Source organism: Trichomycterus rosablanca, chromosome 23 (genome assembly GCF_030014385.1).
Source record: "Trichomycterus rosablanca isolate fTriRos1 chromosome 23, fTriRos1.hap1, whole genome shotgun sequence".
NCBI lineage: Eukaryota > Metazoa > Chordata > Actinopteri > Siluriformes > Trichomycteridae > Trichomycterus > Trichomycterus rosablanca.
Genome location: NC_086010.1, coordinates 14685607 through 14710590, shown reverse-complemented (window position 1 = coordinate 14710590; position 24984 = coordinate 14685607). Strand labels below are relative to the sequence as shown.

General features: G+C 41.1%; 1 protein-coding gene across 1 annotated transcript in view; it reads right to left on the bottom strand.

Moving 5' to 3' along the window:
- Positions 1-24984, bottom strand: part of LOC134300794 (catenin delta-2-like) — a 225680-nt gene that overhangs the window by 67813 nt on the left and 132883 nt on the right. The window contains exon 3 of the mRNA XM_062985217.1: positions 17177-17292. Coding sequence (XP_062841287.1) covers positions 17177-17292 — 116 coding nt within the window. The remainder of the gene's footprint in view (positions 1-17176; positions 17293-24984) is intronic.

The window sequence follows — 24984 nt, the reverse complement described above, 5'->3', positions numbered from 1 at the left end:
CAGTCATTTATTCAGTCAGTCAGTCATTCATTTATTTGGTCAGTCATTTATTCAGTCATTTATTTGGTCAGTCAGTCAGTCATTTATTTATTTGGTCAGTCAATCAGTCATTTATTCAGTCATTTATTTGGTCAGTCAGTCATTTATTCAGTAATTTATTCGATCAGTCAGTCAGTTATTTATTTAGTCAGTCAGTCGGGTAATGATCCATTGAGTTATTTAGTCACTAAGTTTGCCCATTAGTCAGTTAGTCATTTATTAAAACAGTTAGGTAATGAGCCAGGTAGTTGCTCAGTCACTCTGTTATTTAGTCACTTAGTCCGTTAACCAGTCAGTCGGTTAGTTTTTCCACCAGTCAGTCAGTCAGTCAATGAATAAAAAGTCAGGTAATCAGTCAGTTGTTAATAAGCCATTCAGTAAAATAGGCATTCAGTAAAGCAGTAAAGCTTTTTCTTCAGTCAGTCAGTCAGTCTGTTTATTAATAAAACAGTCAGGTAATATGTTAGCCAGTCACTTAGTGAGTTAACCAGTTAGTCAGTCAGTCAATAAAAGAGTCAAGAAATAAGTCAGTGAGCCAGTTATTAAATGACATTAGGATTTTTTATTTCAGTCAGTTGGTCAATGAGTCAGTAAATCAATTAATAAAACAGCCAAGTAAAACATCAGCCAGTCAATTATTTATTCACTTAGTTAACCAGTCTAACAGACAGACAGACAGACATTTAAATAGTCAGCAAGTTAATCAGTCCACCAGTAAAATAGTCAGGAAATCAGTCAGTGAGACATTTATTTATATACAGATTTATATATCAGATCATTTTGCCTCAAATTCACTTCACTTGCACGTCTTTGGACTGTGGGAGGAAATCATTCGCCATTAAATGAGCCTATGCTGTATGATGTTTCTATGTTTCTTCCTCTCTATTATTTTTGCTCTGACTAACACACCTCACAGGTCCCATAAAAAGGAAAAGCAGGGAAATCGATGCTCTGGTCCCACAGCCCAGCAACAGGTAATGAAAGTCAGTCAGCATGAATGCTTTAAACACTGCACTGCATCATCAGTCTTCTCTTTCAACACCTGCACACGATTGTGTTAAATACAGTAAAGTGATAATTGAGACGTGAGGTTTAATTCATCTGGCTTCTTTTCACAGCTCGCTTTTAAAATCTGCTTTCTAATTGAGGGAAGCTACAATCAGCACGCTTGACGCTTCACTCGTCCTAGGTTAACCTCTGCACACGCCACATCCACATTCACTTTGCACCATTCAGTTATTCACTTTGTTCACCAAATAGCCATGGTTCATGCTTCCTTCTGCACAGGCTGGCCACAGTGGCATACACGGTATGGCCAAACACCTGACCATGAGCTTACTGGACATCCCATTTCCAGTGTTGGCCCCCTTCTAGTGACTATAAGAGCAAGCGCCGTTTTGGGAAGTCGTTTCTCTGGGAATTTGTGCCGATTTAAAAGAGCCTTTGTCTTTTAAGAGGTCACACACTGATTTTGGAGGATTAGGCCTGTCTGTTTCACAGCTGACGTTTCAATTCAAAAATATAAAATAATATTTCTTATTTGATGGTTGCAATATATTCTAAAAAAAAGTTCTGGACAAGCAAATTAGAAGCATTAGCAAAACAAATAAATAATAAAAAATATAAATAAATTATTTATAAAAATAAATAAATATATAAATAAAATATAATAAAAAATAATAGTAAAAAAAAAAAAAAAATGTAAAAAAATATTAAATGTATAAATAGAAATAATATAAAACAAGATAAAAATAGAAAAATAGATAAAATGTAATACAAATATTATAATAAATAATAACATTAAAAAATAAAAATAAAAATAAAGAAACAAGATAAATAAATAAATAAATAGATACATTAATAAATAAAAATATAATTAAAAGAATATAGTAAATAATAAATAATAAAAATAAATAACAAAAATACTAATAAATTATTAATAAAAATAAAATAAAACAAGATCACTAAAGAAAAATAGATTCATAAAATATTATAAAAAATAATAGTAAAAAATAAATAATAAAAATGCTAATAAATTATTAATAAAATAAATAATAAATAAATAAAAATATAATAAAAATAATACAGTAAAATAAATTATTAAAAAAATTATAAACAAAAATAAGACAAGATAAATAAATAAATTAATAGATAAATAAAAATAGTAAAAATAATATAGTAAAATATAAATAATAAAAAAATACAACTAAATTTTAAATAAAGATAAAAAATTATTACAACTGGATAAAAAAGAACCAATAAAAAAAAGCACTGTTGTTTACAAGCAAGGAATAGTCCAAGTGTGCCACTTTGCAAAACACTGTGTAAGCGAAATGATATTTCAAAACACTCAACTGCAAGGAATTTAGGGATTTACCAATCTACAGTCCATAACAAAACCAAAAGAAAAGCCCATGACCTTCTGTAATGACTACAAGCGCTTGTAAAAAAAATCGTCAGTAAACACTAAGTTAATTGCTACATCATAATCAACAACATCCAGAAACACCAGCAACTCATCTACGCCTAAGCTCATTTAAGATGCTCTATTTTTAGCATTCTTTGTCTCATATGTGATCAACTATGTCTGCTGAATGCCCAGCCAGACTGGTGTTACTACTCGTACTCCAACAGTACGAGCAGTTAGCTATTGTGTCAAATGTCCACAAATATGATTGGACATTAAGCAGCTGCCTAGTTTTACTACGCTTAGTTTCGACTTTGACGGCACCTAAAATCGAATCAAAAGCGGTGCGATGGTTTAGCCGTGTGCATCACACCATGAAATGCAATATACAGTCACACACAAATCTTAATCATTATAAATGACATTGACGCAGGCTCATGGCATTAACTGAAAGAATGAGAAATAACACGGGTGATGATTTTTGCACACAGAGTCAGCGTATAAACTTTTGATTGCGTTTACCCCTCTGATACCAAGCATAACATTATGACCACTGACAGGTGAAGTGAATAACACTGATTATCTCTTCATCATGGCACCTGATGAGAGGTGGGTGGGATATATTAGGCAGCAAGTGAACATTTTATTCTCAAAGTTGATGTTAGAAGCAGGAAAAATTAGTTTTACGAGAGCTAAGGGTTAAGGTTTAGGGTTTAGGGTTAGGGTAAGGGTAAGGGTAAGCTGTGATGGCTAGACGACTGGGTCGGATCATCTTCAAAACTGCAGCTCTTGTGAGGTGTTCCCGGTCCGCAGTGGTCAGTATCTATCAAAAGTGGTCCAAGGAGGGAACAGTGGTAAACCGGCGCCAGGGTCATGGGCGGCCAAGGCTCATTGATACACGTGGGGCGCGAAAGCTGGTTCTGATAGAAAGGTGTCAGAACACACAGTGCATCACAGTTTGTTGCGTATGTTACTGCATAGGCACAGACCAGTCAGGGTGCCCATGCTGACCCCTATCCACCGATTAATGCACCAACAATGGGCAAGTGAGCATCGGAACAGGACCATGGAGCAATGGAAGAAGGTGACACATGGCACCAGGATGCACTATGGGAAGAAGGCAAGCCGGCAGAGGCAGTGTGATGCTTTGGGCAATGTTCTGCTGGGAAACCTTGGGTCCTGCCATCCATGTGGATGTTACTTTGACACGTAGCACTTACCTAAGCATCGTTGCAGACCATGTATACCCTTTCATGGGTGTGGCCTCTTTCAGCAGGATAATGTGTGGGATGTGCTGGACAAACAAGTCCGATCCATAAAGGTCCCACCTCACAACTTAGAGGAGTTAAAAGGATCTGCTGCTGACATCTTGGTGCCAGATACCACAGCATACCTTCAGAGGTCTGTTTTGGCAGCAAAATATTAGAATGGTGGTCATAATGCAGCTGAAAAACCATGGCTTTAAAGCTTCCATTTTGTACATAAAGCCGTCCTGTAAGTGTGGCTAATGCTTTTCTATTCTTACAAGCGCTGCATCTGTAAGAGGTTTATTACCCAGTCTACAGAAACATCTGAATGGATCCAATTTGATGCTTTTCAGCTAAAACTGCATGCTTTCAGACACGGCTGCGCTCAGCCAGGCGGCTCGAATGACACACCGTCGGATACGAAGCCAGGCACAAATAATCCCGAATGACAGAGGCTCGAATTAGAATCAAGTGCTGCTTTCAAAACACTTTTGTTGATAATGATGAGGGACGCCGATTCTACCTTAAGGCGAGGTTCAGAAATGTAACGTTTCTGTAATACTGCTGTATTAAAAGGTATGGTCCTGACTGTAGTCCATCTGTTTCTCTGCATGCTTTGTTAGCCCTCTTTCATGCTGTTCTTCAATGGTCAGGACTCTCCCAGGACCACTACAGAGAAGGTATTATTTAGGTAGTGGATCATTCTCAGCACTGCACTGACACTGACATGGTGGTGGTGTGTTAGTGTGTGTTGTGCTGGTATGAGTTTATACATACTGTGTCAATATTCACACCTAGTTGGTCCACTTTGTAGATGTAAAGTCAGAGACGATCACTCATCTATTGCTGCTGTTTGACTTGGTCATCTGCTAGACCTTCATCAGTGGTCACAGGACGCTGCCCATGGGGTGCTGTTGGCTGGATATTTTTGGTTGGTGGACTAGATGTTACTTAACATGGATGGATGGATGGGTGGTTAGGTGGGCGGGTGGATGGACGGACGGACGGACAGACAGACAGACAGATGGCTGATTTGGATGGATGGATGGATGGATGGATGGATGGACGGATGGATGGACGGGTGGATGGATGGATGATGGATAGATAAATTAGATGGATGGCTGGATGGATGAAAGGACGAATGGATGGGTGGTTGGATGGATGGATGGATGGATGGATGGATAGATGATGGATGGTTGGTTGGTTGGTTGGTTGGACGAATGGATGGGTGGATGGATGGATGATGGATAGATAAATTAGATGATGGATGGCTGGATGGATGAAAGGACGAATGGATGGGTGGTTGGATGGATGGATGGATGAAAGGACGACTGGATGGGTGGTTGGGATGGATGGATGGATGGGTGGTTGGATGGATGGATGGATGGTTAGGTGGGTAGATGGATGGATAGATAGATAAATAGATGATGGATGGATGGATAGATAAATAGATGATGGATGGATGAATAGATAGATGATGGATGGCTGATTTGGATGCATGGATGAGGTGGATGGATGGATGGATGAATGGATGGATGGATGGTTGGTTGGTTGGGTGGACGAATGGATGGGATGGATGGATAGATAAATTAGATGATGGATGGCTGGATGGATGAAAGGACGACTGGATGGGTGGTTGGGATGGATGGATGGATGGGTGGTTGGATGGATGGATGGATGGTTAGGTGGGTGGATGGATGGATAGATAGATAAATAGATGATGGATGGATGGATAAATAAATAGATGACGGATGGATGGATGGATGGATAAATAAATAGATGACGGATGGATGGATGGATGGATAGATAAATAGATGATGGATGGATGGATAGATAAATAGATGATGGATGGATGGATAGATAAATAGATGATGGATGGATGGATGGATGGATAGATAAATAGATGATGGATGGATGGATGGATAGATAAATAGATGATGGATGGATGGATGGATAGATAAATAGATGATGGATGGATGGATAGATAAATAGATGATGGATGGATGGATAGATAAATAGATGATGGATGGATGGATGGATGGATAGATAAATAGATGATGGATGGATGGATGGATAGATAAATAGATGATGGATGGATGGATAGATAGATGGATAGATAAATAGATGATGGATGGATGGATAAATAAATAGATGACGGATGGATGGATAGATAAATAGATGATGGATGGATGGATGGATAGATAAATAGATGATGGATGGATGGTTAGGTGGGTAGACGGATGGATGGATGGATAGATAGCTAAATAGATGATGGTTAGGTGGGTGGACGGATGGATGGATAAGTCGCTGTTGGACCCTTGAGCAAGTTCCTTCACCACAACTGCTCTGTTCTATCCTATCTCTTCGCCACCTCATCCCCCCTATAAATTATATTGTCAGCTTTATGCGCCTCGGCAGCGGGCCAGTCTACAGTTTAACACACACAAGTGTAGAATTTCACCGGGCACTCGACACGCAACCATGATTTCAGGTGCAGGCAATTCGATAGCGTACATTAGAGCGGAGAGGCACTGGCCGCTCCCCCGTTATCCAATTTGAATAATCAGGGATTGGCAGAGAGAGAGAGTGGCACTAAAAATAGAGATGGAGAGCGCACTTCTAGGCTAATGTCCTCACACTGGTTCCACGGTCAGCGTTTAGAGATGAGAGAGCAGATGTTGCGAACACACACCTGACCATAAGCATCTTGGACATCCCATTTTAAAATGACGTCTGTGGGAATTTGTGCCTATTGGCTGGACACCATTCATTTGTTCCAGAGCCTGTACAGCCATGCTGGAACACGACAGGGCCTTCCCTAAACTGTTGCTGTAAAATTGAAGGCAAACATTGATTTATTACACCATAATACATGAATTCAAAAAAGAGGGGTGTCTCAAAACTTTTGTCAATATGTGTATGGGGCTGCATAGTCCCATACACAGGTTACCCATGGTTACTCCTGTCCACCATCAAAAGCACCTACATTTAAACCTCGCTGGGACTCGAGAGTCCTTCGGAAAACCGTTGTTACTTAACACAGTCCACCGCTGCATTAAGGTGGCAAAGTGGGATATTCCACTAGCTCCAGCCCTGAGATTCTGAACCTACAGAACCTAGTGGGCACAACTGGCAGTGTCTGCACATGCTTCACAGAGTCCCAACACACCTGCTCTTCATTACTATGCTAGAACTAGCATAATAGCAAGGAGAGTCGCAGGCTACGACGTGCCTGGAAAAGGCAGAAAACTGAATGTCGAATGCAAGTCACATTCAAGCCTGCAGATGGCATTACATGTAAAACTGTCATGCTACTACAATTATTATAGCCTTGCTGTGACAGGAGTACTGGAAAACTGTTCTTACTTAACACAGTCTACCGCTGCAGTAAGAAATGCAACCAAAACTCAGAGAGATAGATGGACAGGTGGATGGATGGATGGATAGATGGATAGATGGATAGATGGATAGGTGGATAGATGGATAGATGGATAGATGGATAGATGGATAGATGGATAGATAGATAGATAGATACTTCAGAAAAGCATTGTTACTTAACACAGTCTACCGCTGCATTAAGAAATGCAACCTGAACTCTATTAGATAGATAGATGGATAGATGGATAGACAGACAGACAGATAAATATAGACAGACAGACAGACAGACAGACAGACAGACAGACAGACAGACAGACAGACAGACAAGCGCTGTTACTTAACACAGTCTACCGCTGCATTAAGAAATGCAACCTGAACTCTATTAGATAGATAGATAGATAGATAGATAGATAGATAGATAGATAGATAGACAGACAGACAGACAGACAGACAGACAGACAGACAGACAGACAGACAGACAGACAGATAGATAGATAGATACTTCAGAAAAGCGTCTACCGCTGCATTAAGAAATGCAACCTGAACTCTATTAGATAGATAGATAGATAGATAGATAGATAGATAGATAGATAGATAGATAGATAGATAGATAGATAGATAGATAGATTAGATAGATAGATAGATAGATAGATAGATAGATTAGATAGATTAGATAGATTAGATAGATAGATACTTCAGAAAAGCGTCTACCGCTGCATTAAGAAATGCAACCTGAACTCCATTAGATAGATAGACAGACAGACACAGACAGACAGACAGACAGACAGACAGACAGATATATAGACAGATGGATGGACAGATATATAGACAAATGGATGGATGGATGGATAGATAGATAGATAGATAGATAGATAGATAGATAGATAGATAGATAGATAGACAGACAGACAGACAGACAGACAGACAGACAGACAGACAGATAGAAAAGCGCTGTTACTTAACACAGTCTACCGCTGCATTAAGAAATGCAACCTGAACTCTATTAGATAGATAGATGGATAGATGGATAGACAGACAGACAGATAAATATGGATGGATGGATGGATGGACGGACGGACGGGTAGATGGATGGTTAGATGGATGGGTAGATGGATGGGTAGATGGATGGATGGGTAGATGGCTGGCTGGCTGGGTAGATGGATGGATGGGTAGATGGCCATCTGGCTGGCTATCTATAGATAGATAGATGGATACATACATACATACATAGGAAAACCGTTGTTACTTAACACAGTCTACCGGCTGCATAAAAAAAATGCAACCTGAACGCTATTACATAGATAGATAGATAGATAGAGAGAGAGAGAGAGAGAGAGAGAGAGAGAGAGAGAGAGAGAGAGAGAGGTTTCAGAAAACTGTTGTTACATAACACAGTCTATCGCTGCAGTAAGAAATGCAACCTGAACTCCATTAGATAGATAGACAGACAGACACAGACAGACAGACAGACAGACAGACAGACAGACAGATATATAGACAGATGGATGGACAGATATATAGACAAATGGATGGATAGATAGATAGGTAGATGGATGGATGGATGGGTAGATGGATGGATGGGCAGATGGCTGGATGGATGGATGGATGGGTAGATTGCCATCTGGCTGGCTATCTATAGACAGGTAGATACATACATACATACTTCGGAAAACAGTTGTTACTTAACACAGTCTACCGCTGCATTAAAAAATACCGCTGCATTAAAAAAATGCAACCTGCAACCTGATAGACAGACAGACAGACACTTAACTGATCCCAAAGGAAATTAAACACCAGCCGCGGATTCATAAGGAATCGTTACAATTTCACATTTGTAAATGAGAAGCTCAGTCTAGCAGCTTTTCTGAGCGTCTAATTACCTGCTTTTTCTTAGTGAGACAGACTAACAGCACATACTTCACAGAGCCCTAACACACCTACTCTTCATTACTGTTTTACCTTACTATTACGCTAGAATTAGCATAACAGAACATAATCAAAAAGATTCCTGACACAGTACAGACTGAGACATGTTACAATTGTCTTATTTATCTACACACTTCAGGCTTGGTGGATGTGTGTGTGAGGATTTGTGTCTGATCTCCACGTTCCTTCACTTCTGTACAGGAGCCCCAGGCTACTGATCGGGGTCCTTACACAGCGTCACCCTCTTTTTGCTCTGGGCTTTTCCCACCCAGTAGACTAGTGGCCAATGTCGTCTGCTGTAGGCGCCCAGCCAACCGGTAGCAGAGCTGAGATTCAAACTTGGACAGCACCTACTTTAGTCAGTTCTTAATCCACTTGCACTTCTTCGTACCCGCTGGCCGAGGAGAGCCGCAGACTAACACGTGCCTGTACAAATCTCACCCAGTGCAGGGCAAGGCTGGAAACCCCTGTCGAACGTGGGTCACCTTTTAAGTCCTTAAACTGTCAGGCTACTTTAATAAATAAAGCCACACTGGGATTTTGGAAAACTGTCGTTACTTAACACAGTCTACCTCTGCAAAAAACGAGAAAAGAGAACAAAACATCAATTGGATGTAGAAACATTGTTGAGTCTTCTAGGTCTGACCTCACATGTGATGGACCAAAAGACAACCCCCATACTATGACAGAATTAGGAGGGGGGGTTCTGTCATAGTATAGGGGTGCATTAGTGCCCAAAATATGGGTGACTTGCATAAATGTAAAGGTACCATTGATATGTAGGCAGATAGATGATAGATAGATAGATAGATAGATAGATAGATAGATAGATAGATAGATAGATAGATAGATAGATAGATAGATAGATAGATAGATAGATAGATAGATAGATAGATAGATAGATAGATAGATAGAGATTTCCCCAACCCCCAACCCAACGTTTTCCACTCTTAGCTTAATTCCACCAACACGGCATGACAGGTCTGTAGTGCGCGCTGGTCTGGCTGCGAATCACCAGATGGCTGCTTGTCGCAGCTGGTTACTCTTTATCCCCTCATCCCTACTAGTGGCTGGTCGTGTGACTATGTTATGTTTTGTTTACATGTGCTTGTGTGCTGTAAGGAGCTTTTTTTCATGTTACCATAGTGGGCTCCTCAGGGAGCACAATCTGGTTGCTGTTTTTTTTTATCTCCTATCCTTCCAATGATGTTTATTATTTCTTGTTTCTTATCCTGTCTTCCCCCCCCCCCCCCCCCCCCTTTGTCATATTGAATGTTTGGACGGGTGGATGGCTAATTTCGCTGTAATTGTACTTGTTGCAATTTATAGTGACAATAAAGTTCTACTACTGCTACTACTACTACTAGATAGATAGATAGATAGATAGATAGATAGATAGATAGATAGATAGATAGATAGATAGATAGATAGATAGATAGATAGATAGATAGATAGATAACCGTTGTTACTTAACACAGTCTACCGCTGCATTAAGAAATGCATCCTGAACTCTATTAAATAGATAAAAAGATAGAAAGACAGACAGACATATGATGAATGTATGGATAAACAGACAGACAGACAGATGATAGACAGACAGACAGGTAGATAGCTAGAGACAGATAGACAGACACACTTCGGAAAACCGTACTTAACACAGTACCGCTGCATTAAGAAATGCAACCTGAACTTTATTAGATAGATAGATTGACAGACATAAAGACACAGACAGATAGACAGACAGACAGATGATGAATGTATGGATAAACAGACAGACAGACAGATGATGGATCAACAGACAGACACTTCAGAAAACCGTTGTTACTTGACACAGTCTACCACTGCATTAAGAAATGCAACCTGAACTCTAATAGATAGATAAATAGACAGACAGACATATACTTCAGAAAACCATTGTTACTTAAGTCTACTGCTGCATTAAGATATGCAACCTGAACTCTAATAGATAGATAAAAAGACAAACAGACAGACATATACTTCAGAAAACCATTGTTACTTAACACAGTCTACCGCTGCATTCAGAAATGCAACCTGAACTCTATTAGATAGATAAATAGACAGACAGACAGATACTTCAGAAAACCGTTGTTACTTAACACAGTCTACCGTGGCATTAAGAAATGCAATCTGAACTCTATTAGATAGATAAATAGACAGACAGACAGATACTTCAGAAAACCATTGTTACTTAACACAGTCTACCGTGGCATTAAGAAATGCAATCTGAACTCTTCAAAAAACCGTTGTTACTTAACACAGTCTACCGCTGCATTAAGAAATGTTGTTGAGTCTTCTAGGTCTGACCTCACATGTGATGGACCAAAAGACACACCCCTATGACAGAATTGGGCCGAGAAAACTGCAGTCGCCTCAGAAAACAGAGAATGTCACGGCAGGTAAAGACCTGGCAAAGGCAATCTGGGAAAACAAGGCACGCCGATGTCATCACGTGGGGCAGAAATAGAAAGGAACAGCAGGGCGTTCATGTAGAAGGAGCCGTATGTGGAAAATAATCATGTAACCGGACAGTATCGTGAGCAGCAGCTCGGTCACTTACAGATACTGGAAAACAAGCTCACTGTGGGGGGTTTACACCAAAGACACGAGTCTGACACTGATACTACTGACACAGAATCCAACCCGGTTAGTACTCATTGGGGGGACATTATTAAATGTTGCCATAGAAACCCCTATCTAATATTAAAGAATCTGCTATTCATTATTTCTCTTGATTTTTTAACGAACGCGAGTAGAAAGAAACGATTCCCGATTTTGTCACTGAACAACCTAATCGTATTTTGTAAATAAAGACAAATTTTGAATAATTCATTATGTTGTCTGTGAAATAAAATCAATTTTACGCTGCAGCACACTCAGAAAGAGAAACAGAGGCACGTTTTTAAATCTTATTTATTGGTAATAGGATCACAAGAGTAATTTTGATTCATTTTTGCTTAATTTAAGCTCTGAACTGCTTAACGGTCTGTAATAGTCGTTGTCTGATTCTCCCATTCAGATAGATGGATGGATGGATAGACAGATAGACAGACGGACAGACAGATGAAGGGATGGATGGACAGACAGATAGATAGACAGACATATGGATGGACAGACAGACAGACAGACAGACATATGGATGGACAGACAGACAGACAGACAGACAGACAGACAGATAATGGATAGATGAATGGATGGATGGACAGACAGACAGACGATAGATAGACAGACAGATGATGGACAGACAGACATAGCTGAATAAATAGAGGGACAGACAGACAGATAGATGGATGGATATATAGATGGATAAATAAATAGACAGATGGAGGGATGGACAGACAGACGGACATATGGATGGACAGACAAATGGACAGATAGATGGACAGATGGACAGACAGATGATGGATGGATGGATAAACAGACAGACAGACAGATGATGGATGGATGAATGGATGGACAAACAGACAGACAAATGATGGATGGATGGATGGACATACAGACAGACAGACGGATGGACAGACAGACAGACAGACAGATGGATAGATAGATGACACAGACAGACAGATGGATAGATAGATGACACAGACAGACAGACAGACAGACAGACAAATAGATAGATAGATAATAGATGGATTGATTGATAGACAGACAGATGATGGATGGATAGACAGAAATACAGACAGACAGACAGATGATGAATAGATAGATAGCTAGATAGATAGATAGATAGATAAACAGACAGACAGACAATGGATAGATAGATGGATGGATGGATTAGGTACAGGCACCCTGCTTATATGGCCACAGTGGCACCTTGTAACTCAACGTCCCCCTAAACTCAAAATATTTGAAATTTGTACCCTTAAACTCAACGAGTTTATCTTTTTCAAGTGCTGAACAGCCGCTTTGGTGCGGTAAAACGTCATATCAAAGTGCGAATATGAGACGAATCTGCATTTGTGTACCATATAACCATCAAATTCACTCTGAAAGCTCCACATGTATCTGTGTTTATCAGGATTTCCTCCTGTTTCATCTTTAAACTTGTGTTACCGCTCGAGGTGCTGAGAAACCTTGAAATCTTTGCAACGACGCCCAGATGCATCAGAATTAAAGCAAGCAAGTATAAATACATGGTAAAAACCACTCCCACACATAAATACGCATATTTGTCTAGCGTCCTTAACATTTTGACACAATCTCTGGGTTTTTTCTTGCACACGAACAGGTTTTTAGCTTTGAAGAAAAAAAAATCAGTCCAAATTGGACCCGTCAACTCCTGTTCAGGAAAGAAATCCTCATAACAAGACAGAAAAGCAACACATGCCAGCTTATTTTACTTTACGGTGGCAATAACACTTTGCAAATAACACCTCTAGACTCCAGCAGCACAGCTTTTAAGCTCTAACTCTAGAAATGGAGTGTTTTTCTCACTTGAGTAAGTTTTCTGTGCAATCCTCACTACGCTTTATATGGATTCCTTCAGCTGTGATCACCGGTACAAAGTGCTACACCATCATAACACCCTGCTGGACGTTTAGCACCCTTGGTTCAGTTTTTTTGGCAGTACCTTTCGAACCGTATACTGTTCTTTTGCAAATTGCCAGATGTTAATTAATAAAAAAGCAGTGGTAAGTCAGAGCTTCAGGTACTAAACTAGTATTCAGGTCAATGGTTCAAGCCCCACTGCTACAAAGTTGCCACTGTTGGCACACGCTAGCACACCAGAGCTGACATCTAGAACTCGCGAGTTCGAATCTACACTAACAATGATTGGCTTGTTCGTAGGGTGGATGTCGGAGAGGAATCATCATAAGATGCAAATATGACCTCTGCTGATCAGGGTGTGGCTCTCCGTGCACAAGGCTGATCCGCATACGAACTTGCCTGTGCAGGTGAAAAGAGGCAGTCGGTAGTGTCGGAGGGGGTGTGTGTCAGTTGCAAAGCTCCTCAGTCAGCAGTGGAGGGTTGTATAGGTAGAGGTGAAGCGTAACGCAACCAGGGTAATTAGATACGACTAAATTAGGGGAGAAATTAGGGGGGGAACCTGAGAAAAAGGGAAAAAAAATTTATAAATAATAAATGAATAAATAATGAATAAAAACATATAAATAATAAATAAATAAATAAATAAATAATAAAAACATATAATAAACAAATAATAAAAACATATATAAATAATAAACAAACAAAAATAATACATAAATAAATAAATAATAAACACATAAATAATAAATAAAAACATATATAAACAATACAAACATACATAAATAAATAAATAATAAATAAGCAAACAAAGATAATAAATAAATAAATAAATAAAGTAAAAAACATATATAAATAATAATAATAAATAATAAATAGAAAACAAAAAATAAAAAAATTATTAATACAAGAAAAACAAAAAAAAGAATAAGTAAAAAATAAATCAAAACATTTATAAATAATAAATAAATAAACATTAAATAAAAACAAATATAAATAATAAATAAATAAATAATAAATAAAAAACCATATATAAAGAATAAACAAATAAATAAATAATGAATAATAAAAAAAAAAAAAAACAGAATAAATAAATAATAAATAAAAAACTCATAAAAATAAATAAATAATAAATAAAAAACAATTAAAGAATAAATAAATAAATAATAAATAAATATTAAATAAAATACATATAAAAATAAATAATAAAAAACATTTATAAAGAATAAGTAAATAATAAATAAAACATATAAATAATAAATAAATAATAAATAAAAAACATATATAAAGAATAAATAAATAATAAAAAACATATATAAAGAATAAATATACAATGCGTTAGTCTAAGTCCTTTTCTCAGGGTTTCCTTCAAGCTTTGGTTTTAGATTTATATATAATAATAATAATAAAAACATAATATATACTGTGGTTTATGAACCTTGGTTATGCCCCCTGAAAACCACCCTGTGACGGACATAAATATATCCACATAAATAATGAACTCCATTTCCATAATATTCTAATATCTAAATTCTCTTCCGTTATGTAGCACAGAATCGACCCGTCCACATACAGAGCGTGAGAAAACACTTTTCTTTAAGCCTAGCTGAATAAAATCTGAGCTTGTCATTGCGGCCTGGTCCGGTCCGAGTAAATTAAAAGGCTAAATCAATATTACAGAACAGTTTGACGTTATAGTTCCCTTCATTCTGCAGCTCTCGACAGAAACCTTGAGGCACTGGAGCGTTTCTTTTATTCCTACCGGTGCGGAATGACTTATCGCGGCGGTCTTTCCTGACTCCGTCCATAGTTTTTCATCGGGAGGCGGTGAGAATAATCGGTTCTGTAGGAAGGCGAGAGTGACTGAGGAGCCAGAGGAACAAGACGCGGGCCGGGACGCTTTAGCATTTCAGCACACACACATGAACACACCCAGACACACAGATATATGCATGTAACTGCACTGCAGAACTTCTTAATAATTGAGGATTGTTTTTCTGCTTGTTTACAAAGCTCAAGATGCCACCTGAACCTGAAAGCTCCCTGCCAGGCGTAAAATGTTAATATGAGGCCATATCTGCATGTGTGTGTGTGTGTATGTGTCACTTTTAAAGCCATCAGCAGACTACCTGCATATATACACCAATAAGCCATAACATTAAAACCACCTTCTTGTTTCTACATTCACTGTCCATTTAATCAGCTCCACTGACCATAAAAGGTACGGATTCCCACACCCAAACTTAAAGCCTTCTAAGGGGAGTGGAGCTGATAGCTGTACTTAATGCCTATGCTGTAGGTCCTATGGTCCAAGAAGCTCACACTCAGGTGTCCATGTACACTATATTGCCAAAAGTATTCACTCACCCATCCAAATCACTCCCATGGTCACAGGTGTATCAAAGCAAGCACCTGGGCATGCCGACTGCTTCTACAAACATTAGTGAAAGAATGCGTCGCTCTCGGGATCTCAGTAAATTCCAGCGTGGTACCATGATATGATGCCACCTGTGCAACAAGTCCAGTCGTGGAATTTTCTTGCAACTAAATATTCCACAGTCGACCGTCAGTGCTATTACAACAAAGTGGAAGCGATTGGGAACGACAGCAACTCAGCCACAATGTGGTAGCCACGTAAAATGACAGAGCGGGGTCAGCGGATGCTGAGGCGCATAGTGTGCAGAGGTCGCCAACTTTCTGCAGAATCGATCGCTACAGACCTCCAAACTTCATGTGGCCTTCAGATTAGCTCAAGAACGGTGTGTAGAGAGCTTCATGGAATGGGTTTCCAGGGCAATGCAAAGCGTCGGATGCAGTTATGTAAAGCACGTTACTACTGGACTCTAGAGCGGTGGAGATGTGTTCTCTGGAGTGACGAATCAATCTGATGGACGAGTCTGAGTTTGGCGGTTGCCAGGAGAACGGTACTTGTCTGACTGCATTGTGCCAAGTGTAAAGTTTGGTGGAGGGGGGATTATGGTGTGGGGTTGTTTTTCAGGAGTCGGGCTCAACCCCTTAGTTCCAGTGAAAGGAACTCTTGATGCTTCAGCATACCAAGAGATTTTGGACAATTTCATGCTCCCAACTTTGTGGGAACAGTTTGGGGATGGCCCCTTTCTGTTCCAGCATGACTGCGCACCAGTGCACAAAACAAAGTCCATAAAGACATGGATGACTGGCCTGCACCTCAACCCGATAGAACACCTTTGGGATGAATTAGAGCGGAGACTGCGAGCCAGGCCTTCTCGTCCAACATCAGTGTCTGAACTCACAAATGCGCTTTTGGAACACACTCCTAAACCTTGTGGAAAGCCTTCCCAGAAGAGTTGAAGCTATTATAGCTGCAAAGGGTGGGCCAACATCATATTAAACCCTATGGATTAAGAATGGGACGTCACTCAGGTTCATATGCGTGTAAAGGCCGATGAGCGAATACTTTTGGCCATATAGTGTACTTTTTAAGGTCAAGGTCAAGGCCAAGGACGGGTCATTTCAAACAGCACAACAGACTTACAAGTACTGGCACTCAAGTGTCCATGAGGACCCAGCTGCTACTCCGTCATGCAGAAAACGCCAGCGTGGTTTCTCCTCCCATGAGAAAACGATGCCAGCCCTACCCGTCCACCCGGCTCGCACTATCCAGCCATACGTACACGCAAACAAACAAGGTCCCTACCTGATGTCGCTCATGGTGCCGCCACTCTCAGATCCGCGCCTGCATCGCTCCAGTTGGGTGGCGACGATCTGCCGCTCGGTCTCCAGCTCCCGAGTCAGTCTCTCGAACTGTAGCTCCTGTCAAAAAAAGAGAGGGAGAGAGTGAGAACGCACTGCTCAGAGGGATCAAAATGCCAACTAGCGCCCACGAGGAACATTCACATCACTGGCAACCCAAACAGAGGCGGACCACAGGCGGATGCAATTCACCACTGAAAAGAAACAAACATCATTAATGCATAAACCTATAGAATCGAAACCACCCACGATGCACGCCGACCACAAAGCCGTTCCCAGTTCACACACACAACCCCAGTGCTGCACTTACTGGTTTCAGAACAGCAATTAGGGTGATTTATGTCAAAGGAAGCGGTTAGAAGAAAATACATTCATATCATAACTGTCTGACTTAATATTTGTGGTAAAATTGCCATCACAGGGCGCTTGGATGGCGTAGTGCTGAGATCTCAAGTTCGAATCTCAGCTCTGCTTTAGGTACTGGACTAGTGATCAATGGGTCGCTTTGATTAACCACTTAACCAGGTACTGGACTAGTAATCAAAGGGTTGCTTTGTTTAACCACTAGGCAGTTGTAGCCTGGCGGTCAGAGTACTGGACTAGTAATCAAAGGGTTGCTTTGATTAACCACTTAACCAGGTACTGGACTAGTAATCAAAGGGTCACTTTGATTAACCGCTTAACCGCTAAGCAGTTGTAGCCTGGCGCTTAAGGTACTAGACTAATAATTAAATGGTTTGCTTTGATTAACCACTTTACCAGGTACTGGACTAGTAATCAAAGGTTTGCTTTGATTAACTGCTTAAACAGGTACTGGACTAGTAATCTAAGGGATGCTTTGAATAAGTGCTTAACCAGGTACTGGACGCTTAACCAGGTCCACACCCTTTGATACTGGACCAGTAATCGGGGGTTACGTTGATTAACCGCTTAACCAGGTACTGGACTAGTAATCTAAGGGTTGCTTTGATTAACCGCTTACCAGGTACTGGACGCTTAACTACATACTTGACTAGTAAATAAAGGGTCACTTTGATTAACCGCTTAACCAGGTACTGGACTAGTAATCAGAGGGTCACTTTGATTAAGCACTTAACCAGGTAACTGGACTAGTAATCAAAGGGTCGCTTTGATTAACCGCTTAACCAGGTACTGGACGCTTAACCAGGTCCAGGCCCTTTGATACTGGACTAGTAATCAAAGGGTCGCTTTGATTAAGCGCTTAACCAGGTACTGGACTAGTAACCTTTAGCAATACAGGTGCCTATACAGACACTAAAGTGGCTGCGAGTCTGTACGGGGTGGCTTAAGCGCCTACATTGGGGGTGGATTATCACGGATGGCAGCGCGTGGCTCTCCAAAGGCAATACTGTCCTCTGTAAGACCCTGCCCCTGACAGGTGAAAAGAAGCGGACGTGTGACAGCCCTGCTCAAGGGCCCAACATTGACAACCTGGCAGTGGTGGGGTTAAACCAGCGCCCTTCGACTACTAGTCCAGTACCCGGTTAAGTGGTTACTTAAAATGACCCTTAGATTACTAGTCCAGAGTAGTAATCAGGGGTCTGAACCTGGTTAAGCATCCAGTGCCTGGTTAAGCGGTTAATCAAAGTGACCCTTAGATTACTAGTCCAGTATTAAAGGCTCTGGACGTGGTTAAGCATCCAGTACCTGGTTAAGCAATTAATCAAAGTGACCCTTAGATTACAAGCTCAGTACCTGGTTAAGCGGTTAATCAAAGTGACCCTTAGATTACTAGTCCAGTATCAAAAAGTCTGGACCTGGTAAAGCATCCAGTACCTGGTTAAGCACTTAATCAAAGCAACCCTTAGATTACTAGCCCAGTATCAAAGGGTCTGGACCTGGTTAAGCGTCCAGTACCTGGTAAAGTGTCCAGTACCTGGTTAAGCGCTTAATCAAAGAAACCCTTAGATTACTAGTCCAGTATCTGGTTAAGCAGTTAAACAAAGAGATCCTTAGATTACTAGTACAGTACCTGGTTAAGCGGTTAATCAAAGCGACCCTGTGATTACTAGTCTAGTATCAAAGGGTCTGGACCTGGTTAAGCGTCTAGTACCTGATTAAGCATCCAGTACCTGGTTAAGCGGTTAATCAGATCAATCTGGAAGGTGGGGCTTGAACCAGCTACCCTTTGATTACTGGTCCAGCACCTTAACCGCTAGGTTACAACTGCTTAGTTCTTAAGTGGTTAATCAAAGCGACACTTTGAATACTAGTCCAGTACCTGGTTAAGCGGTTAATCAAAGCGACCCTTTGATTACTAGTCCAGTACCTTAACCACTAGGCAGTTGTAGCTTAGCGGTTAAGTGGTTAATCAAAGCGACCCTTAGATTACTAGTCCAGTACCTGGTTAAGTGTCCAGTACCTGGTTAGGCGGTTAATCAAAGCAACCCCTAGATTACTAGTCCAGTACCTGGTTAAGCGGTTAATCAAAGTGCACCATAGATTACTAGTCCTGTATCAAAGGGGCTGGATCTGGTAAAGCATCCAGTACCCGGTTAAACATCCAGTACCTGGTTAAGCGCCCAGTACCTGGTTAAGCGCTTAATCAAAACAACCCTTTGATTACTAGTCCAGTATCAAAGGGTCTGGACCTGGTTAAGCGTCCAGTACCCGGTTAAGCATCCAGTACCCGGTTAAGCGGTTAATAAAAGTGACCCTTAGATTACTAATCAAGTATCAAAGGGTCTGAGCCTGGTAAAGCATCCAGTACCTGGTTAAGGGGTTAATCAAAGCCACCCTTAGATTACTAGTCCAGTACCTAGTTAGGCGGTTAATCAAAGCGACCCTTACATTACTAGTCCAGTATCAAAGGGGCTGGACCTGGTTAAGCATCCAGTACCTGATTAGACGTTTAATCAAAGTGACCCTTTGATTACTAGTCCAGTACCTGGTTAAGCGGTTAACATATAGAATCACCTTGTAGTTCTACAATTTTTGACTGTAGTCCATCTGTTTCTCTGCATGCTTTGTTAGCCCCCTTTCATGCTGTTCTTTAATGGTCAGGACCCCCACAGAGCAGGTATTATTTGGGTGGTGGATCATTCTCAGCACTGCAGTGACACTGACATTGTGGTGGTGGTGTGTCAGTGTGTGTTGTGCTGGTATGAGTGGTATGACACCTCACTGTCGATGTTGGACTGAGAATAGTCCACCAACCAAAAATATCCAGTAAACAGTGCCCCATGGGGAGCATCCTGTGACCACTGATGAAGGTCTAGAAGATGACCAAGTCAAACAGCGGTAATAGATGAGCGATCGTCTCTGACTTTACATCTACAAGGTGGACCAAGTAGGTAGGAGTGTGTAATAGAGTGGACAGTGTCACTGCAGTGCTGAGAATGATCCACCACCTAACTAATACCTGCTCTGTGGTGGTCCTGTGGGGGTCCTGACTACAAAGTAGAACTACAAAGTGCTTCTATATGGTAAGTGGAGCTGATAACATGGACAGTGAGCATAGAAACAAGGAGGTGATTTTAATGTTATGGCTGAGTGTCCTGAGCCTCGAGTCCTCACAGCATTAATTAAAGCCTTTTCTGCTCTTTATTATGTTCATACCTGATTTAATTACACTCGAGCTTTAAAAAATCAATAGCGGCCTGATTCGCCGGCGACGCACAGCGGGGCACAACGGGACGGCGTATCGATCCGGGCTCCGATGCCATCTCGGCTCGGAACGGAGTCATGGTATGTTGGTTTCAAGCTTCTGAGCGTGTACAGTTCGCGCCGGTAAACGTCGTCGAGCGGCAAACTCCCACACTCATGCACTTATGGATCTGTTTAAAATCCAAGAACGGGATTCGCAGCCGGCAGAAGCAGATCAATTCCCTTTTGTACTTACATGAAGATGGAGCACATATTGCCATCAGAGGTCCCTTTATGCCTCGCCAGGCCGCGGAGTGAAAATCGATGAGGAACAAAACAGTTCTGAATGCAGGTGAGTGAAGAAATAATCCCTATGAAGTACAAACCTCTCGCTGGGCGCTTGTCAAATTCAAATCCAGACCTTAGATGTACAATCGAAGAGGTAAAAGTTGCCAAACTTGAAGACTCGTCCTTCAAACGGACCTTAAGAAGTTGGTACGGGCGCCTGTCCGACTTCCCTGGATGTCTTTTACCTGGATATGAAATTTAAACCCTGGATTCCTGTACTGATTGGGGGACGCGTCCATCCCAGAGATGGGGACTCGAGCCTGCGACTCGAATTCGACTCGACTCTGACTCAACTCGTGACTCGCAAAAACCAGTACCTGGTTAAGTGGTTAATCGAAGCAACCCTTTGATTACTAGTCCAGTACCTGGTTAAGCTCTAAACCAAAGTGACCCTTAAATTACTAGTCCAGTACCTGGTTAAGCGGTTAATCAAAGTGACCCTTAAATTACTAGTCCAGTACCTGGTTAAGTGGTTAATCAAAGCAACCCTTTGATTACTAGTCCAGTACCTGGTTAAGCTCTAAACCAAAGTGACCCTTAAATTACTAGTCCAGTACCTGGTTAAGCGGTTAATCAAAGTGACCCTTAAATTACTAGTCCAGTACCTGGTTAAGTGGTTAATCAAAGCGACACTTAGATTACTAGTCCAGTAGCTGGTTAAGCTCTAAACCAAAGCGACCCTTAAAATACTAGTCCAGTACCTGGTTAAGCTCTAAACCAAAGTGACCCTTTGATTACTAGTCCAGTACCTGTTAATGCGGTTAATCAAAGCGACCCTTACATTACTAGTCCAGTGCCTGGTTAAGCAGTTAATCAAAGTGACCCTTAGATTACTAGTCCAGTACCTGGTTAAGCGGTTAATCAAAGCGACCCTAAGATTACTAGTCCAGTATCAAAGGGTCTGGACCTGGTTTAGCGTCCAGTACCTAGTTAAGCGATTAATCAAAGCGACCCTTTGATTACTAGTCCAGTACCTGGTTAAGTGGTTAATAAAAGCGACCATTTGATTACTAATCCAGTATCAAAGGGTCTGGACTTGTCAAATTCAAAGTTGGAGACTCAAATCCGACTCGACTCTGACTCGTTACAAATGACTCGTGAATCGCAAAAAATGACTCAAACAACAAAACGAGCATCCACCAAGCATCCACACAGAGCAAGGAATCTAGTGACATCAATCCAGATTGTCTAGACCCGTCATTCAGGCAACCATGTGTGAGTCATGCACCTATCTCCGAGTTCCCCCACTTCTGTACAGGCACCTCAGGCTACTAACCAGTATCCTTACACAACATCAAAGACCAACCCCCTTTTTAGTGTGGTGTTTTCCCACCCAACAGACAAGTGGCCAATTTTGTCTGCTGCAGGCACTGACAATTGTGGGCGCCCAGCTGACCGGTAGCGGAGCTGAGATTCAAACTCAGAGAGTTCATTCAAGGTTTGGCCGATCAGCCATAACATTAAAACCACCTTCTTTGTTTCTACACTCGCTGTCCATTTTATCAGCTCCACTTACCATATAGAAGCACTTTGTAGTTCTACAATTACTGACTGTAATCCATCTATTTCTCTGCATACTTTGTTACCCCCCTTTCATGCTGTTCTTCAATGGTCTGATTGGGGACGCGTCCCTCCCAGAGCCGGGGAATCGAGTCTGCGACTCAAATCCAACTCGACTCGAACTATATATATATATACATATATTGCGGGCTGTCTTAACCCGCAATGCACACAATGAGTAAATGAGTCGCTCCCTACTCCCTACACAGTTTGAAGTTCACTTCATTTGAACACTTTCGTCACCTTTGGATTAGAATCTCACTTAAAACGGTGGAATACCCTACCTAGTGCACTTCACAGGAACAACTGGTGTGAATGGAGCGCTCCTACAGAATTGACGCTAATGGTTGAAAGAACTGCTTTATGAACCAATCAGACCTTCTGATTGAAATTTTTAGTAAGAAATGCATTGTTAGTTACTTGCATTTATTCAGTTTGCATCACACAGATGATGTCAATGAGACGCTTGATTGGCTTTCTAACGAGTTTGTGTTTTACTTCACAACCGAGAAAAGTTTGGAGGTTCTTAATTATAAGCACATTTACAAAATAACGAATTCTATTCCTGATGGGACACACGGTTATAAATTTAATAGCGTCTGGAAGAACATAAGCTAAGGTAAGCAGTGGTTATGGATTTTTTGCTGTGTTTTGGATTTTGGCCGCTGTGTCGTAATTTGCAATGAAAACAAAACGTCAGTTTAAGCTTTTGACTACCAGTATCTGGGAAAGTAAAGGCACGAAGTAAAACGGCAAAAGACAGTCACTAATCTCTTGTTTGTTTTTTTTTCTTAATGTACATATTATTTCTTTATTTCTAAGCTACATTTCCAATTAATGTTTTGTGTATATTATATTGACTCGTGACTCTGACTCTGGATATTTTGTGACTTGTGAACATCTCTGGTCCCTCCGCCCTCCTCCCTGTCACACTCACCAGCCACTTGTCTAGGCACAAAGGTCTCCATAGCAACAGGGGATCCGAAGCCCCCACCCTTGGCATTGAGAGCTCGGCGTTCCATCAAATGAATGGAGTCCCCACCCACAGGCTACGCGTGCACCTCCCGTCCTCCCGTCCACCCACCGTTCGCATTCACACAGGACAGTAGGAGGTCCGGCGTTGACGCCCGTCAATCAAACGTCATGTCTCCGTCGCTCAAAAAATACCCCACATCCGTCTCTAGTAGAGGGAGCGCTCTCCGTCCTGAGTCATGCATTATTCAGAGCCCGGGCGCTGCCCCGTCACTCGGTGCTAAACGGCCCTTCTGATCCTGGCTGGGCTAAATTACAGCGCCGTCTGTGCCAGGTCCTGGAGGGGAAGCGCAGGTTCATGTAGTCAACTTACACACTGAAGTCACATACACACTCTGCTTTTGCTAGCTGGCCAGGTTTAAAAAGAGGTGGAAAGTAGCCATGGTGACTTTCTGGTTTCGGGGCATCGTGGCCAGTGTGACCTGTGATGGGGCAGACGAGGACTTCCCAACGATCGACTGCTACAATTGAACTCAACTGCTAAAGCTAGAGGTCATATCTTTATTTTTTAGGAAATGCTTTAACCATGGAAGGAGTAGTCATTCTGAGGGACAAATCTACAGCCCAAATCAGAAAAAGTTGGGACAGTATGGAAAACGCAAATAAAATAACAACGCAGTGTTCCTTACCTTTACTTTGACTTTTATTTGATTGCAGGCAGTTTGAACCCAATTATTATTAATAAACATCCATTCCTACATTTCAGGTTGGTAACACATTTAAAAAAAAAAAAGTTGGAATGGGGGCAATTTAGGGCAAGTAATAAAACTAAATAATGATGCAATTCCAAACAGGTGATTGTAATCATGTTTTGGTACAAAAGCAGCATCCAGAAAAGGCTGAGTGAGTCTCTGATGAGCAAAGATGATCAGAGGATCTCCAGTTTGTTCACAAATGTGTGAGAAAATGATTGAACAGTTTAAAAACAATGAACCTCAAAGAACGATTGGAAGGGATTTGCATATTTCTCCCTCTACAGGGCATAATATCATTCAACGATTCAAGAAATCGGGAGGAATTTCAGTGCGTAAAGGCCAAGGGCGCAAGCTTAAGCTGAACGCCCGTGATCTTCGATGCCTCAGACGGCACTGCATCAAGAACCGCCACTCAACAATAGCTGATATAACCACATGGGTGAGGGATTACTTTGGCAAACCTTTAACCCTCAAGCACTACAATACAGAGTTACATGCACAAATGCCACTT